At 51.2% G+C, this 15,843-nt stretch overlaps 1 protein-coding gene across 11 annotated transcripts in view; it reads left to right on the forward strand.

The window, feature by feature from the left end:
* The window catches only part of PPP6R3 (protein phosphatase 6 regulatory subunit 3), a 102,208-nt gene extending 86,933 nt beyond the window's left edge, over positions 1–15,275 (forward strand). For 7 of the 11 annotated variants that reach the window (XM_020967934.2, XM_020967933.2, XM_020967942.2 and 4 more), the window contains 9 exons: positions 783–837; positions 1,902–2,032; positions 3,330–3,451; positions 3,873–4,023; positions 6,178–6,284; positions 7,098–7,248; positions 9,596–9,613; positions 9,893–10,015; positions 13,760–15,275. In XM_020967934.2, coding sequence (XP_020823593.1) covers positions 783–837; positions 1,902–2,032; positions 3,330–3,451; positions 3,873–4,023; positions 6,178–6,284; positions 7,098–7,248; positions 9,596–9,613; positions 9,893–10,015; positions 13,760–13,811 — 910 coding nt within the window. In that variant the 3' untranslated portion in view covers positions 13,812–15,275. The other 4 variants (XM_020967936.2, XM_078148282.1, XM_078148281.1 and 1 more) reach the window with 3 other exon arrangements.
* Positions 15,276–15,843: the final 568 nt, after the last annotated feature.

Here is a 15,843-nt window from a genome sequence, read left to right on the forward strand (position 1 = left end):
AGTTAGCCGTGGAAATGGAACCGGACCAGGAGATGAGGAGGGGCGGCTCAGCCGCTCTCCCCTTCAGACCTGAACAAAAGCCCCAAACAGCCAATCCCGCTGCCCAAGAAAGGGTTTGTAGGAGCTATGCTGGGTGCAGGCAGGGAAGGCACCTCCTTGGGCTCTCATGCTGTTCCTCGGGGGCCCCGAGCTTCAGGTTCTCCCTAGACTTTGCATCCCACCGAATGCATCCTGCTTAGTCGCTAGAGCTCAGGTTTTCCACTTGGATATGTTGAGATAATTTTTAAGGAATCCTTGTAAAAGTTGTCAAAACAATAGGCCGGGCCCCATCTTGGTTACAAGGTTGTAATTAAGGCATTTGAATTTCTCACCCTTCTACAGCTTCGCCTCTCCATGCCATGGAGGGGTGTATTTGTGTCCACACTTGGATGTCAGGGGGCAGACTCAGTCAGCCTGGGGACTTGGATTTTAAAATTGTATGGTCTTTTCCAGCTTGCTGCTGTGTGCCAGCCAGTTACCGAGAGCAGCGGGTAGTTAGCTCAGGAGAGCAGCTGTCCCCGAGTGTGCGCGAGAGCCTTCCCTTCCCCTCTCCCTGTAACAGGGCGGGCTGAGACTGACCCTTTGCCATGTCGTAGTTGAGAGAAGGGGGTGTGTGTGACGATGGGGTATGATTCTGTGCCTCTGGAATGTGGGGATGTTAACAGTGCTGTGTATGTTAATGGAGCTGAGATGACTCCGTGTTCCTGGGGACTCCGATGCATAAACCTGTATTTTGTTTGCAGTGTTTCTTTTGATCGGGTGTCAGACATCAACTTTACCCTCAATACAAATGAAAGTGTGAGTAGAAAATTTCCTGTAAGACATGATGAGAGATGGTGAGGGGAGGGAAATCGGGAAGTAAGATTTGGCTTCCATTCTGTGGCTAGGCTTTTCATATCCACCTGATTGTCAGGCTTCCTGTGAAAGCATCCTGACCAGGGCTTCCCCACAGAGTGCCCTCGTGTGTTTGTACTGCACCCCGAGCCACCGGGGCTGTGGGAGCCTCCCTGGCTGGGGACTGGGGAGGGCAGGGGCAGTAGTTTTATTCCCATATGACCTGGTTAGCACCAACAGAAACACTCCATGACCACAGATTATACCCTTAAGCCAACTGTCTTTTAATGCATGCCGTGGTCACCAGGAGCGTTGGGTGAGAGAGAGGGTGCGGATGGATAGAGAATCCAGGCGAGTCTTTCAGCGCTGGGGCTCATACACCTCGGAGCTAATGCCCGACTGACCCACGATGAGCATTGTGTTATCTTCACAAATGAAGAGCGACAGAGCTTTGTTTTATCATCTAGGCCGATTTTCCGTCACTCTCTTGGTGGCTGTTTCTCTTGAGAAGAGAGCATGAGTTGATTGGCTGGTACGCCGTGGAGGCGCTCGCTCTCCTCTGATCCCCTTTGTGGCTTGTTCAGGCTGGGGCGGGGGAGGGGGGCATGGGAGGGCCTCTGAGTTGCTTACTCTTGGGAATGAAATTATGATCTTACTAGATGAAAGTGAGAGTGGAAGAGGAGGTGGTCCATGCTACCTGTTTGCTAGTTTTCAGTCCAGTCTGTTCTGGGAAGCCTTCTGCTCTGACTTCCCGGGAAGGTAACCTCAGACCTTTACATCTCTTTTGTCTGTGTGCTGTGCTTAGCTACTGAGAAGGAAATGGGGAAAGAGACACCGTTTCCAAAGCAGTGTCGAGTGGTGGACATCACTGAGCGCTTCTCCAAAAGGCCCTTTGTGCAGCCCAGAGCGGGTTGTCCCGAACCAGCCGCACGTTGCACTGTCTTAGAACTTGGGGAGAGGAGCAGCTGACGTTGCCGTCTCCTGCTCGGTCAGTTCTTCTCCTTCACGTTCCTCCTGTCTCTGTTTAGGGAAACATCGCCTTGTTTGAAGCGTGCTGTAAAGAAAGGATACAGCAGTTTGATGATGGTGGTTCTGATGAGGAAGACATTTGGGAAGAGAAGCGCATCGCCTTCACTCCAGAATCCCAGAGACGATCAAGGTGAGCGATGGTGCCTGGTGCGGGCCTCCCCCACTGCCAGCCAGAGAGTCTGCCCGTCCATCTGTTACTCTGGTGATGTTAATGACCAGCCATGGTTTCCAGTTGGGGAAACTTCAGGCTCTGGTCTGTGATTACACCTGTAAGATCTTATGCTCCATTATCTTACTGCTTAATCACAGCTAGTGGCTGTGGAGTCACCCCAGCCCCAGATTTCCACAAAACTAGTCCCATGCAAGTGCGTGAGAATCTAGGGGGTCTGCCCTGGCTTCTAGAGGGTGAGTCACAGTTCAGGATTCCAGGGCATTGTATAAGTGCCTCACAGGTCTCTGGTTTTGCTGGTGGGGTCCTCCCTTGAGCCACATAGAGACAGTGAACAGCTGCTGTTCCCCAGAGAGCAGGGCAAGCAGAGAAGAAGGCCTAGTCAAGGCTTCCCTCAGGCCTAGATCCTGGCTGAGGGAATGGAAGGTCTTTCCTGGTCCTTGGGGAGTGTGGCGTCTGACCGTGGTGAGAAGCGTGGAGCGCTAATCGTTGGAGAAGCTTGCCCACAGTCCAGGGTTCCGCTGTCTGAATTTAGGGGCCAGGCTCCCTTTTGAGTTCTGTTGCCATTGTCCAAGCAGACTGCCGACTTCCAGGAATGTCCTAATGTAGATGGCAGAAACTGTTTTCTCTCTTGTATTTATTACCTGGTGTAAATGGGCTCACTGAACTCAGATGCAGGCCAAGCAAAACTCTTCTTCCAAACAGGACAGTTTGAATGGTCATTAAACCTCCAGGAACTTCTTTCCCACCACACTCCCAGTATGACCAGAATCAGCTGTGGGTTAGGAGTTCCATGTCAATTTTTGTCAGGAATAATACTGAGAAAGCTAGTGTGTTACTGCTGTGATCTGGAACCTGGCCCAGCACCCTAGCCTTTAATTTTTTTTTAATTGATACCTAGGTTTTTTAGTTGTTTTTTTTTTTAAGCAATCACTTGTATAGTGTTACTGCAGCCCGTTGCTAATGACATAGGAGAACGGTGGAGCCCAGACAACCGCTACATGGTTCCCCTCCCTCCACTGTTTATTGAAGAAAGACGTGCCTTCCATCGTTTGTTTTCTGAGACCAAGATGGGTTATTGCAATTAATGTAAGCCTAACTGTAGCCTGTTTTTTCATTTACTTTTATCATCATCATCGTTGTTCGTAGGTTTGTGCCACTGGGCAGCCTTTCTTTTTATCAGTGCCTTCCTTGGAGTGGGCTACAAGGAATTCTGGATTGCGCAGATAACTTAAGCACGTCACTTTTCTCCCTTCAGTTCAGGGAGCACAGACAGCGAAGAAAGTACAGACTCTGAGGAGGAAGACGGAGCCAAACATGATTTATTTGACTCCAGCAATGCCAACCCAGAGGACAAGATGGAGGTGGATTTGAGCGAACGTGAGTCATTTTCACTCTGTCGTCCCTGCGCTCGACACGGCCTGCCTGCCTTTCGCAGCACCGGTCTGCCGCGCCTCTTGGATGCTTGTCTGCTTTTAGATAGCTCACCAGTATCTTTTGTTGCGACGTAGCCTGCGCTTAATGCCATGCCATGGAGAATTTCTCGGGGGATGTTTTATGGTACTGGTTGACCAGTGTCTCCTGTCATATGGAGGTGGGGAGGGGACAAGAGCTGGGATATAGTCTCAAGCCCTCCACTCCCACATCCAGGGCTCTGGGTCCTCCAAGGGCAGGATTGGACTTGGGGACCACCAGATTTGGGGATCCTGGATACTTCCCAGGGCTTGAGCTGGCATAGATATCAGGGACTGCTTCCACCATTCTCGTTTGGTGCTGATGCTGGCATTGCCCCTTTTCATAGCACCCAACTGGTCAGCCAACTTTGATGTGCCCATGGAGACAACACATGGTGCCAGCCTGGATTCTGTGGGGTCTGACGTTTGGAACACAGAACCGATGCCAACCAAAGAGACCGGGTGGGCTTCGTTCTCTGAGTTCACATCCCCGTTGAGGTGAGTATGCAGGCAGCATTCATGTGGCTGACTACCAGGTTTTCCTTTCAGTGAATTTTGGGGGGGAATGGGCCTTGAATTCACTTTTTCCTGTTTCTATGTGTTTTCTTGTCCTCTCTCTATTCATGTCCTCCTGAAATGATAATTGAGAGAGAAGAGCATCATTAATCAGCTGTTAAAAAGATGGCACTGGAGTGGTGGAGATGGTCCCAGGGCCCAAAAATCAGGAGCCTGGAATGCGTTTGGTTTGAAAAGGCAGAATCCTTGGGGTCTGGAGAAGGTACCACAGGTGGAAAACCTGTGTAGAGGATGTTGGAGACAGAAGGGGGCCCCCACCCCCCGGAGCCTGCTGACCAAGAGCAGCTTGGCTACTGTCGGTTTAATGGCTCTTTATAAATATTCCAGGCTTTTGTTGTAATATCGGTGCTTGTGAAAGGATTTTTTTCTCCAGTTCTCTCCTACCTTCCAAGTAGCGCTTTGCCTCCCAGTGCTAGGGATTTCTGTATTCTCTGTGGTTTCTTAATATGGCTGACATCCTTGATGTCCCAAAGTATTCCCTCTGGCTCCCAAGTCCCCCAGATCACTTGTGTATTGATGACATTTACAGCTTTAAAATAAAAGAAGGAAACCTGTTTATCTCAGCTCAGCCCCTTTGGAGGCATGAGGAAGTCATGCCATCACTGCTGCCACCATCAGTCATTGGAGAGGTGGCCGATGTGGGACCCCGCTGTTGTACAGCTGGAGACTCCAGGAATAGGCTGTGAGGTGACAGTTCCTGGAAAAGAGAGACTGTAACTCCGCTTTGAGTAGCGTAGAGCACCTTCTTTGAGGGGGTCACTGATCTTCAGTCCCCAGCTCGTGGCTGCCAGAAGCTCCTCGATTTAGATCTTGTGAACCTTAGAATAGGCGGGCATTGTGGTGGGCTATTTATGGGATTCACCTAACTGATCTGTGCAGTTGAGGTCTCAGTGGGGTGATGAGTGATTGGCACACAGGCGCTTCTCAATCACCACGACATATTCAACCTCACCGCTTAGTTGTTGGGGAATTTTAATACTGGGCACGGGCTCAGTGTTTGCCCTGCAAGTTGATTTGGTAAAATGTATTTATTGCAACACTATTTTCTCTGCAGTTAATTTCTGTTAACTAAATAATAGAAATCATTTTCACTTACTGCTTGCGGAAAAGCTATTATGGCCATCTGGCAAAACTGTTTTCATCAGTTATCCCTAAAGGTACCCTGGTGCTAGAGAGAACGGGGAGAAAGCTGGTCCTAAGGAGATGGGTCTTTCCTTACCAGGTGGCCCTACCAAGGAAGCTGAGGCACAGGCACTGAAGCCCATAGGAGGGTCTGAATAACCTGTCAGCCCTCGCATATAAATTGTGCAGTGGAAATCTCCAAACATGCATGTGATTTGTGGGGTGTGTCCAAAGTGAAGCATCAGCCAGACTGATGGGATGTTTCATACCTGTGCCCCAGTTAAGGAGGACAGAGACTCTTGCTTTCTTCCCACAAGGCTAGGCACAGTCTGCTTCATGTTGTCTTTTGTATGGGTGTGTCCAATTTATTAAATTTGGGGGATCTCTCCTGCACTTGATGACTGATGGAATACCTCCTATTTCTGGTCCTTCGACTGTCTCTGCAAGAATGGGATAAGTTGTTGTGGTGCCTGACGAGGCCCCACCATGCCTACTTGGTCATCTCGCCGTTCTTCGCCATTATTATCTCGGTCACGTTCGGGAGCCATAGGTGTGACCTGATGTGGAGAGGGTGAAGCGGCAGTCAGGCAGTCCTTCCCTAGCTTCCTCCTCCCACACATCCCCGTGCTTCAGGAGAGGGCTGGTGAGCAGCCTTCTTGTACTCTGGACGCCGCCTGATCTTGGGGGTCCCCTGGGCCTGGGACGAGCCTCTCCCACGTGCTTCCATCCTGGAGGACTGGGTCCCTGTGTGTGCCCTGCCCCTCCATTTGGATATGCTTAGATTGTGTACTTGGAGTCTCCCCCAGCAGCCTGGAAGCCTCGAGGACAAGGCCTGTCTTGCCTTTGCTCTCTGTGTCCCCAGGTCCTGGTACATAGTAGGCACTTAATAAATGGTGGATGATTGATTGTTTGAGAAATCTGCCTAATTCCAAAAACGTGTTTTTTTCCTAAAAGTACAAAGGATTCTTTAAGGAGTAATTCTCCAGTGGAAATGGAAACCAGTACTGAACCAGTGGATTCCTTAACCACCAGTGCTGTTTCACTGACAGCTCCCCCAGAGGGTAAGTTGAGAATGGAAAGAAGCTAATGTAGAATACTACAAAATGCCATGCACTTGGGAGGGTGCTGTAAGCAGCATCGTGGCTCTGTGTAGGCCAGAGAGCCCTGGAGAGTTGTCTCTGTCCACAGGAATAGCGTAGTCAGTTCTCAAGGGAAATGCGGTGAAGGAAGGGTAAGGCCTTCCAGGAGCAGATGTTCACATCAGCTTCTTTAGCCCGACAGTGTGAAGAGTTAGTTTTTGTTGTTCAGTCGTTCTTCAGTCATATCTGACTCTCGATGACCCCTTTTGGGGTTTTCTTGGCAGATATACAGGAGCGGTTTGCCATTTCCTTCTCCACCTCATTTTTACAGAGGAGGAAACTGAGGCAAACAGAGCTAAGTGACTTGCCCAGGGTCACACAGCTAGGAAGCATCTGAAGCTGGATTTGAACCCAGGAAGTTGTGTCTGCCCAGCACTTTGTGCACTGTGGTGGCCCCTCAGAGTTTTCTCTTCCATAGGCTCCCAGCGGCATAGGTTTTTCAAATATTTCGGGGTAGCAGTTACGGTGGGCGTAAGTGCTCAGAGGGACTATTTGTGTGGCCTCATCAAGCTCTCTTCTCACATGGGGCCCGGAGCCAGGAGGTCTCCTGGGCTGCCAGTCAGTCAGCCGCTCTTTCCCCCTCCCCGGGACTCTTCCCCATAGACCTCGTTGCCCCTCGGAAGGGGGTGGGCTCCTGGCCCCCTGCGAGCTGCCCGCGGGCCGCCTCACAGTGCAGGGGGTGGCACCGGTCAGCCCTTGAAAGAAATGGCGTTCTCAGAAGGATTCTTTCTGTAGCCCCAGGTAGTGTTGCTATGGAAGCCACTTCTGATGGAGAAGATGATGCAGAAAATACGGACAAGGTAACCGAGACAGTGATGAACGGCAGCATGAAGGAGACACTCAGCCTTACGGTAGATGCTAAAACTGAAACTGCCGTCTTCAAAAGGTAACCAGCCCTGAAGCGCTCCTGCCGCTCGGGCTCAGGGAGGAGGGCAGAGGGTGGGGCACGGCCGAGGGTTGGCCCCTTCCATCCCCTCGCTCGGGAAGGGTTGGCTTTTCGAAAGAAAACCTCCCAGGGCGCTTAGAATGACCAGAGTGCCTAGAAAGCCAGGCCAAGGGACAGAGATAGCCAAGAGGAGCAGGAAAGAGCCCCAGAGAGCCGGCCGCGTGGAATCTGTAGCAGCATCGGGCAGGACCAGTCAACTTGGGTCTTTGCCCTCGACCACCCTCCCCCCCAACAGTTAAGCCATGTAGTACTAGATCTGTAGAAAGAAACACAGTGTAGCCGTGTGGTCTCAGGTGAGGGAGGAATGCCAGCCGGGTGGGTAGGTTCATGGGCCCGTCAGCTGGCCTCCCAGGGCCCTTTGTGGGAAGGCATTTGAGCAAAAACTGGAAGGAACCTGGAGGGTCCAGGAGCCCTTCAGTGAGCAGAGAGTAACTGACGGTTTGTGAGGAGAGTGACCTGAGCAGACGCGCCAGAGAATTGGAGGGAGGAGGGTCCGGGCTCAAAGCTTGTGGCCTATAGCTGGGCAGGTTCAACCGGTGGTCCAGGCTCCCAGGAGCACGAGGACGGGGCTTCAAGTTGCAGCAGGCAGGAGACCGACGAGTTTCTGTCATTAGTGACCACATCCTTCTCCTCAAAGAATCCATTCTGGCCACACTGGCTGGGAACAGGGAGTTTCTCATGAATTCTCCTGCTATTACTCCTCCAAGACAGCCAGCCTTGGGACATGCAGGAATTTCAAAACTGATGAAAGAAAGGAGTAATTTAGCGTGAAGGTCAGCCCAGCATGATATGAGAGAGAGAGAGCACAAGCAAGCCGCTCCTCTTTTTAAGCCTGAGGCCCGTCTAGAAAACATGACTGGAGCGACTGCTCCTGCCTATTTCAGGAGTTGGTGTGTCGGCATGGTGTGCACAGCTCTGTGTATGCCTGCGAGTTAGGCTTCTAGACTGTGTCACACCAGGCAGGGGTGGTGATGAGCTGTCCAGGAAAGGTCCTGGGGTGAGGACAGAAGCCAAGAGTGACCCCCCTGGGGGTTTGGATGGGGGGACTTGCAGAAAAGCAAGGTCATATGATGACAAGGTAGGGGGGTTTGCTTGTAGTGGATGGCCCAACTAGTTAGATGTTTAACCTTTACTGTTAACTTCAAGAGAAGGGGACCTTTAAAGGTTCTGGGCTCTTGACGCTTTGATTGAGGATTTAGATAAAAGCACTAGGGCCTACTTAGAATTACAAGTTCGATGGTGTAGTTGTGATCCAAGCTTAGAGCATCAGAGAAAGTGTAGGACCATTGGCTAGGTAGAGTTCCTGTGGGCTCTTCAGAGAGGTGACCGCCATTTGAGAATCAGTCGCAGACCCTCGAGATGTCTCTTGCAGAGGAGATGTGATGGGGACTGTGAGGGCTCAGAGGTAGAAATGGCCGAGGCAGATGTCCCGACAGGAATGGGGAGGGAGTGAAGGGCCAGGCCTTTGGGGGATGTCCTCCAGGACTTGCTCTTGGGCCTGGAGATCCCTTTGGATTTTCCCAGCTCACCTCATCCTTAGAGACTGCCCTGCATCAGGGCATAAAGCCTTAGGCTCTTTGGCCTTGCCTTAGAGGTCATAGGGATCTGGTTGCTGCTGCTAGAGGAGGAGCATCTGTATATGCATGATCCACCCTCTCCTACCCCTCCACCCCACCCCGTTTGCCAGTCATCAACTACATGCCACGTCACATGTTTGCCAAATTGAATACCAGCCCCAAGGAGCTGGCTCCATTTGGTGAGATCCGTATGGCATTCATGTTGCCTGTGTTCTCGTGCGCTAAGTGCTATTAGTCTGAGCTAATTGCAAGCCGTTTTTTTCAGAGTGAGCTTTGGTGGTTTTATTCTGCTGATAATAGGATTAGGATCCAGGAGTGGGTGTACCCCTGCAGGAGCGGAAATCTGCATTCCAAGGCCCTCCCTAGAGGCCTGTCCTGTTGCCTCCTCTTTTCTCGGGTAGAGCCCTCCTGGGGCGTGCTGGGCTCTGCCCCGCGCGGTGGCACATCCCTCCCCTCCCCCTTGGCAGAGGAGGCCAGGGTTGGAGTTCTGCCCTGACTGTCCTGAGCTGTGGCACGGGCTGGGGCAGCCTCTAACCATGACTATTTGTTCCTTCAAACAGATTCAGTTAACACCTTCACCAGTCTGTTTCTAGAAAGATAACGTTTTGCCCATGCGCAGTAGAGGATATGTTGTGCCCAAATCCCTAATTTCCGAGAGTATTTTGAAATGTTTATACATTTCTTTTTCTATTTTGCACACTTGGCTTCAGAGTGTTGAAATCCTATCGGTATGTACGCTCTCACATGGTAGCCTGGGTTTGTCCTCGAGCACCAGCGGCATCCCATCGTCCCCCTTGTGGTCCTCCTGGGCGTGCGTGCTGCTCTCATTTTCCTGTCTCCCCGTGTCTGTGACCGTTGTCGTCCCACCCTGAGCATGCTGAGCTTGCTGCTTGGACTTGGCACAGCAGCCACCCTCCAAAAGCCATTGCATGTCACGTCATCCAGTGCTCCCCGCTCCCCCAGGTCTGTGTGGTGCCCTAATGCCAGCTGTACCTTCTCTCCTGCAGTGAAGAAGGAAAATTGTCTACCTCTCAAGACGTTTCTTGTAAATATGTGGTGGAGGAGAGGACAGAAAGTGCTGACGCCAGTCCTGCTGCTTCTCAGCCGGTGGGCCTGAGCCCCGAGCAGAGGTGAGAGGGCAGGCCTCACGGGGGAGGGAGCATGGGGGAGCATCCGTCTGTCTTCTCTTGCTTACGCGTGTTTTGGCAGTCACAGACTTTGTCGGCCTTGGAGGGAATTCATTTTCTCAAACCCAATCCCTTTTAGGGGACTCTCATAAGAGACACGCAGCCCTGCCCACACAGGTTACCCTTGTGACAGTGTCTTACCAGCGCAGAAATGCGGCCGGAACGCTCCATTCAGGTTTTCAGGAGCCGTTCTCCCCAAGGGCCGTCCCTGCTGTCTCATCACTGGTAGTGGAGGAGAAGCTTGTGGAAGAGGCAGTGAGAGGTCAGCTGCCTGTGCTCCACAGGACGTCCGGCTTCCACGGGCCTGGTCTCCCGGTAGCTGCTTGGCCCTCAGACCCAGCTCTGGGACTTTGCCATGCCACGCTAGGGCCTGCACACTGGCCTTTGGCCTTAGCAAGAGTCACAGACAACACATTTCACAGGAACGCATGCTGTTCTGGGCTGGTCTGAGAGAGAGAGGTTTTTCTAGGAGTCCGTAAACATTTATTAAACACTTACTGTGTGCTCATCACTGAGGATGCAAAGAATAGCAAACGACAGCCCCTACTCTCATGGAGGAGCAAATATGTTAACACCTGGGCACCAACCAGCCAGAGAAGGGTTAACCTGGAGAGAATCAGCAAAGAGTCAGGGAAAGGATTCCTGGAGAAGGGAGGGAGAAAGAGGGAGACCATTCCTGGTATGGGGGCAGCCAGTGGTCTAGATTGTGGAGAATGTTGCTCTAGGCGAGGCTTTGATGGTGAGTGAGTGAGTGTGAGTGAGAGAGAGAGAGAGAGAGAGAGAGAGAGAGAGTGCGCACGCGCGCACATGTGCTCACACCAGCCACATGGATGGAACTGGGCTTTTGGACAGTCACTCTAGTGGCCGAATGGAGGCCTTATTGGAGAGTGGAGAGGCCTGAGGCAGGCAGACCCCCAGCAGCCAGTGTGGTAGTCCAGGCATGAAGTGATGAGGGTTTGCACCAGCGTGGGGACATGTTTGAGAGATGGTGCAGAGTGACCTCAGAGGGCCTTGGTGCCATATTGTATATAGTGGCTGAGAGAGAAAGTGAGGAGTCAGGGAAGACTGGGCGGATGGTGACGCCCTCTCTAGTCACAGGGAAGGCTGGAGGTGATGTGGGGGAGGAGGATGAGTTCCCTTTTGGACTTGCTGAATTTAAGATGTCTAAAGGCAGCTGGGAGAAGTGAGAGTGGAGGTCAGCAGGGAGGCTGGGGCAGGAATCCTCATCACAGAGGCGGTCATTGGGTCGATGGGAGTGGATGAGATCCTGAGTGAAGCAGTGTGGAGGGGCAGCCTCGGCTCCAACCTGGGGTCTGCCTTGTCATCGCCCCCAGACAGAATCAGTTGATGTTTCTATAGAGGTGTTTATTAACATATTTTGTTTTGGTGTCGTCGACATGTCCCAGGAGTTCCTGTTTCAGCGTGGTCTGGATCCCTCTTGGTCAGACTTGAGTAGAGGTGACCCTGAGCTCTGAACAGTCTGTTCTATTTATTTACTGAGTGACCATAGGGGACAGGACCAGGAACAGACACCAGGGGGTGCTGCAAGCACAGGGTTCCGGCCCCTTGTCCTGTTTCCTGAAGGAAGGGGTGGAGCCTGGGATCTGTGGAGGAGACATTTGTGAAATTGGCTGGTTTAATTTGTGATTTGTAAATGACAGCATTGACACCTTCTGGTCAGGGGAATTTTGTGTCACCCCAGGCGGCTCCCTTCCTTTGGGGGCTTCCCTGCCCTCGGACCTCCTTGATCTGCCCTCTCAGGCCTAGCAGAAGGCTCGTCTCCTCATCCCTGGGCACCTCTTCCTCTTGCCTGATAGCTGCACTGACCTCGTGAGGCTGGACGCCGGGCCATTTGTTCAGTGCCCACCTAGAGGAGTAGGGTGCAGGCACGAAGCTGACTCTCTGAACACCAAGGGGCTCGGCAGCTCACAGGGGGTTCGCACGGGGCCGGCCCCTGTGGAAGAGCAGTGGTAGCAAGTCTCCAGTTGGGGAGCCCAGCACGTAGATGGAGCTTTCACGTCTACAAAGCACTGTGATGTGTTGTCTCGGTCGCCAACCACCAGGTGAAGGAGGTGCTTTTGTCACCCCTGCTTTACACATTGAAGTACTTTGCGCGCAGTCCCATAAGCTTCTGAAGGGCATCCAGACCACTGCACTTCCTGGCAGAGCCCTGGGTGGAAGAAGGCTCAGTGGCACATCTTTGGCCACCCCAAGTCCTTTGGGGTGTGCTTGGTTCTGGCCAGAAACGTCAGTTACCACAGCTTGTAGAACGATGACCTTCGTTACCCTCCTTTCTTAGGGTTGTTGAGAAGAAGGAAGAATTAAGAGGAATTTGGTTTCTTTAACCCATCCTGAAGATGTAATTTCGTATTCATGCTAGCGTTGGTGGCAGAAGACATCTACAAGGGACATTTGGAACTGCCTTTCCCCATGCCCTTACCAGGTTGTGGTAGTGTCATTGAGGCAAGTCTTCCAGCCTGGCACCTTTGGCACTAGGTACCACTGAGCCACCTCTGCAGTGCTGAGCAGTGGTTCTGGAGCAGGACCTGTCCCGTCCCCATGGCAGGAAGGGCCCCCTGCTTTCCTTGTGAACAGAAGGATCCCTTGGGAATTAGGGCTGGTGGGTCATGTCTCCAGATGCCCACTCTTGCCGAGCCTTTCCAGAGCAGAGCCCTCTGTCTGAGGCCCCCAGTCCATCCAGACTGCCTTGGGATGTCCAATCACAGAGAGCGGGCTGCTGGCTGCCAGCAGCACTGAGTTCCATCCCTACTGGGCTCTCCACCAGGGATCCTCATCCTTCTCTCTCCAGAATTGACCCCTCTAAGGGGGAGCCTCTAGAAGCCAAACTGAAAACCCTACCTGAGTTAATGTAAAGCATCTGGGTGGCTCCTCTGTGCAGTTAAATGGAAGGTCAGTACCGGACACAAGATCGCCTGGGGATAACATGATTCACCAGCAGTCAGAACCCTCCCAGTGCCCTGTGAGTTTGCAGCCCCACCACCAGTGACTGACGTGCCCGTGCCTGAAACATCTGGGTGCCACTGGCAACTTTGTGAAGTGTAAGGCCTTCCAGCAGCTTCCACTTGGGTGATCCCTCCATTTAGAGGCAGTTAGAATCAGGCCTGAGCTGACCATCGCTGGGATGGCTTGTGCCCAGTGGAGACCTTGCATGGGCCTCGCGAGTAGCACAGACATGCCCAGGTCATCTCCCGACACATGCAAGTGAGGACTTGACTAAGAGCTTCACTTTCTTTCTCAGAAACCTTCTGTGGCTCCCTACTGAAAAAAGTATGGAGTCCTAACCCAGGTATACGGATCCTCTCCTCCTCCAATCTGGCTTTGGAGCCTGGCTCCACCTCATTTCCCCTCGTGCATTTGATTTCCCTTCCACAGTGGCCTGCGTGTGTGTGTGTGTGTGTGTGTGTGTGTGTGTGTGGTGTGTGTGTGTCCCCATCTGTCTGCGTAACATTGTGAGGAGTTGCTCAGTTGGGTGACATTCCTCTTGTGGGGGCCCCCAGTCTGTCTTCCTGCTCTCCCCAAATGGGGTTTTTGTTTTCTGACCAGCTTTTTCTTCCCCAGCTTCCTGACCCTGGACCCCATGCGTTGATGATACCCGGTGTGAATGTTTCTGCTCAGCTCAGTGGGTCTGATTCAAGTGCCCTGAATATCTTTCTCTTGGTTCTTTAGGACTGATCAGCCAACACTTTTAGGAGAGACCTCTGTGAATGGCCCTGTATGATATGTGGTGTCTCCTGCTGTTGACTGAGGACTACAGACTGATAGCCATGGGTTAAAAAACGGTGTTTCTTGAGGATTTCATCCAGAGCCTGTCCAAGCCAGTCACTGCTGCACTAACTTTGCAAGGGATCAGGACCAGCAACGTTGATATTCTAGATTTTAAGACATTGTACAGAGAAATTCAGAAGTGTAAAAATCTTGCACATTGACAAATACCAAGCATTTTTGCCTATGTTTATATTGTATTGTTACGAATAATGGGTGGCCTGTGGAAGAAGACCTTGCCCCCCATGTAATAATAGTAGGGATACTAGAGTTCAAATGGCTGTAAGATTAGTTTTATAAAAGTGAATACACAGATCTATTGTATTGGAGACATAACTATTTGACAATTAGTGTGACCAAAGTCTTTAGGCCGTTTTCATACATTTTTTCACCTTGTACAAAATTCTGAACTCATTTTTCTTCCAGGTTGGCGAGAAGTTGTAGGATTGCAATGCCCTCTAAGGGTTATTTTGGTTGTTCTGACTCTCAAAAGTGATTTTAAATAAATTTTGGGTGTTCTTTTTATAACCAGTTTTTAATTGGTAACTGTTTTCTGTATTGTTTAAAACAGATCAAAATGTAAGTCTATTGGTAGAGATTTTAAGTATTTATTGCTACAACTTAGTTGACAAATTGATGTTACTGTAAAGCCATATGTTCTGTTCAGTCTTGTTTGCTTGAAATGATTCCTCATGCCAATGAAACACTAGGTTATTTGAAGTGGAAATGGCCGGTGGTTTGGGCTTTGGGCTTTGTTCTTTCGGTTTGTGGTAGTTCACCTGCCTCTTAACCCATTCATTCACCAAATTGTACCTTGTTAACCAAGCATTACAAATGAACATTTCAGAACAATCTGCGTCTTTATGATACTCTACTCGTATTAGGCCAGCCACCGGAGTCAGTGCACGCACTGCTAATAGAATAGCATGCGTTCGTTTTTTTGGGCATAGCGTTTTAAAAGTACAAATCAGAATTGGGCACCTGAGCATGTTCATTGTTTTCCTGTACCTTGTGAAGTTTTCCCTCGTAAATTCTAAGCCAGTGTATTTTTCTAGACCTGGTTTGTGTATATATAGTGATTATGGATACTGATTCATTGTAATTTATAATTTTCTACGTCAGTATAAAGTCCACCCGCCTTCTCCTGCAGCACAAGTGATGGGCCACCTGTCGCCACATTGTCCGTCTGGCGAAGGGGTCACTTCTAGGTTACCTCTTGAAGCCCTTTTAGATGCAGATCAGTTTTTCATTTCCGTAACAGAAAGTTCTTCACCTATTTTTACGTCATTCGTTTTCTCCTGACCAGTATTTAAAACCCAAAGGACTCTTTGAACGATGGCCAACGACTTTTTAGAAACAGCCTCCCAAGCAGCGTGCCTAAACATTGCATTACATACAGAAATAAAAAAAATCAAACGTGTGATGGCTTATTGCTTGTTCCTTTTCCCTTTCCGGTGGGATTTCTTTTTTTTGGAGGGGGGGCAGTTGGGGTTAAGTGACTTGCTCAGGGTCGCACAGCTAGTTAAGTGTCAAGTGTTTGGTCTGAGGCCGGATTTGAACTCAGGTCCTCCTGTCTTCAGGGCCGGTGCTCTATCCACTGCGCCATCTAGCTGGCCCTTCCAGTGGGATTTCCAGAGGCACAGTGGGACCCCAGTCCAAGAGGCAGGGGTGGGCGGGTCTCCCTCTTCCCCGGGGCGAACTGGGCCTTTGGAAGATGGCTGTGGTAACTGGGGGAGGGGACTGGAGTTGGTACCTTCCTTGGCTGGCTCGAACACACCCCAGCCCTGCTCTGGGATCCAGCAGCTGCTTGTCGACTTCCTTGGGGGGCCGCCAGGGTCCTGTGGCTGGGGGGCCAGCCCTGGGGGACCCTACAAGGCAGAGGTTGGGGGTTTTCTGTGTAGTGGAGAGTCGGACAGGCGGAAGACAAGGAGAAAAGCCTCCTGCAGAAGGTGCCTCAATGGTACGAGGCTGGACAAGCTCCCCTTCCC

This window comes from Phascolarctos cinereus, unplaced genomic scaffold, assembly GCF_003287225.1.
Source record: "Phascolarctos cinereus isolate Bilbo 61053 unplaced genomic scaffold, phaCin_HiC Scaffold_9;HRSCAF=440, whole genome shotgun sequence".
Classification (NCBI taxonomy): Eukaryota; Metazoa; Chordata; class Mammalia; order Diprotodontia; family Phascolarctidae; genus Phascolarctos; species Phascolarctos cinereus.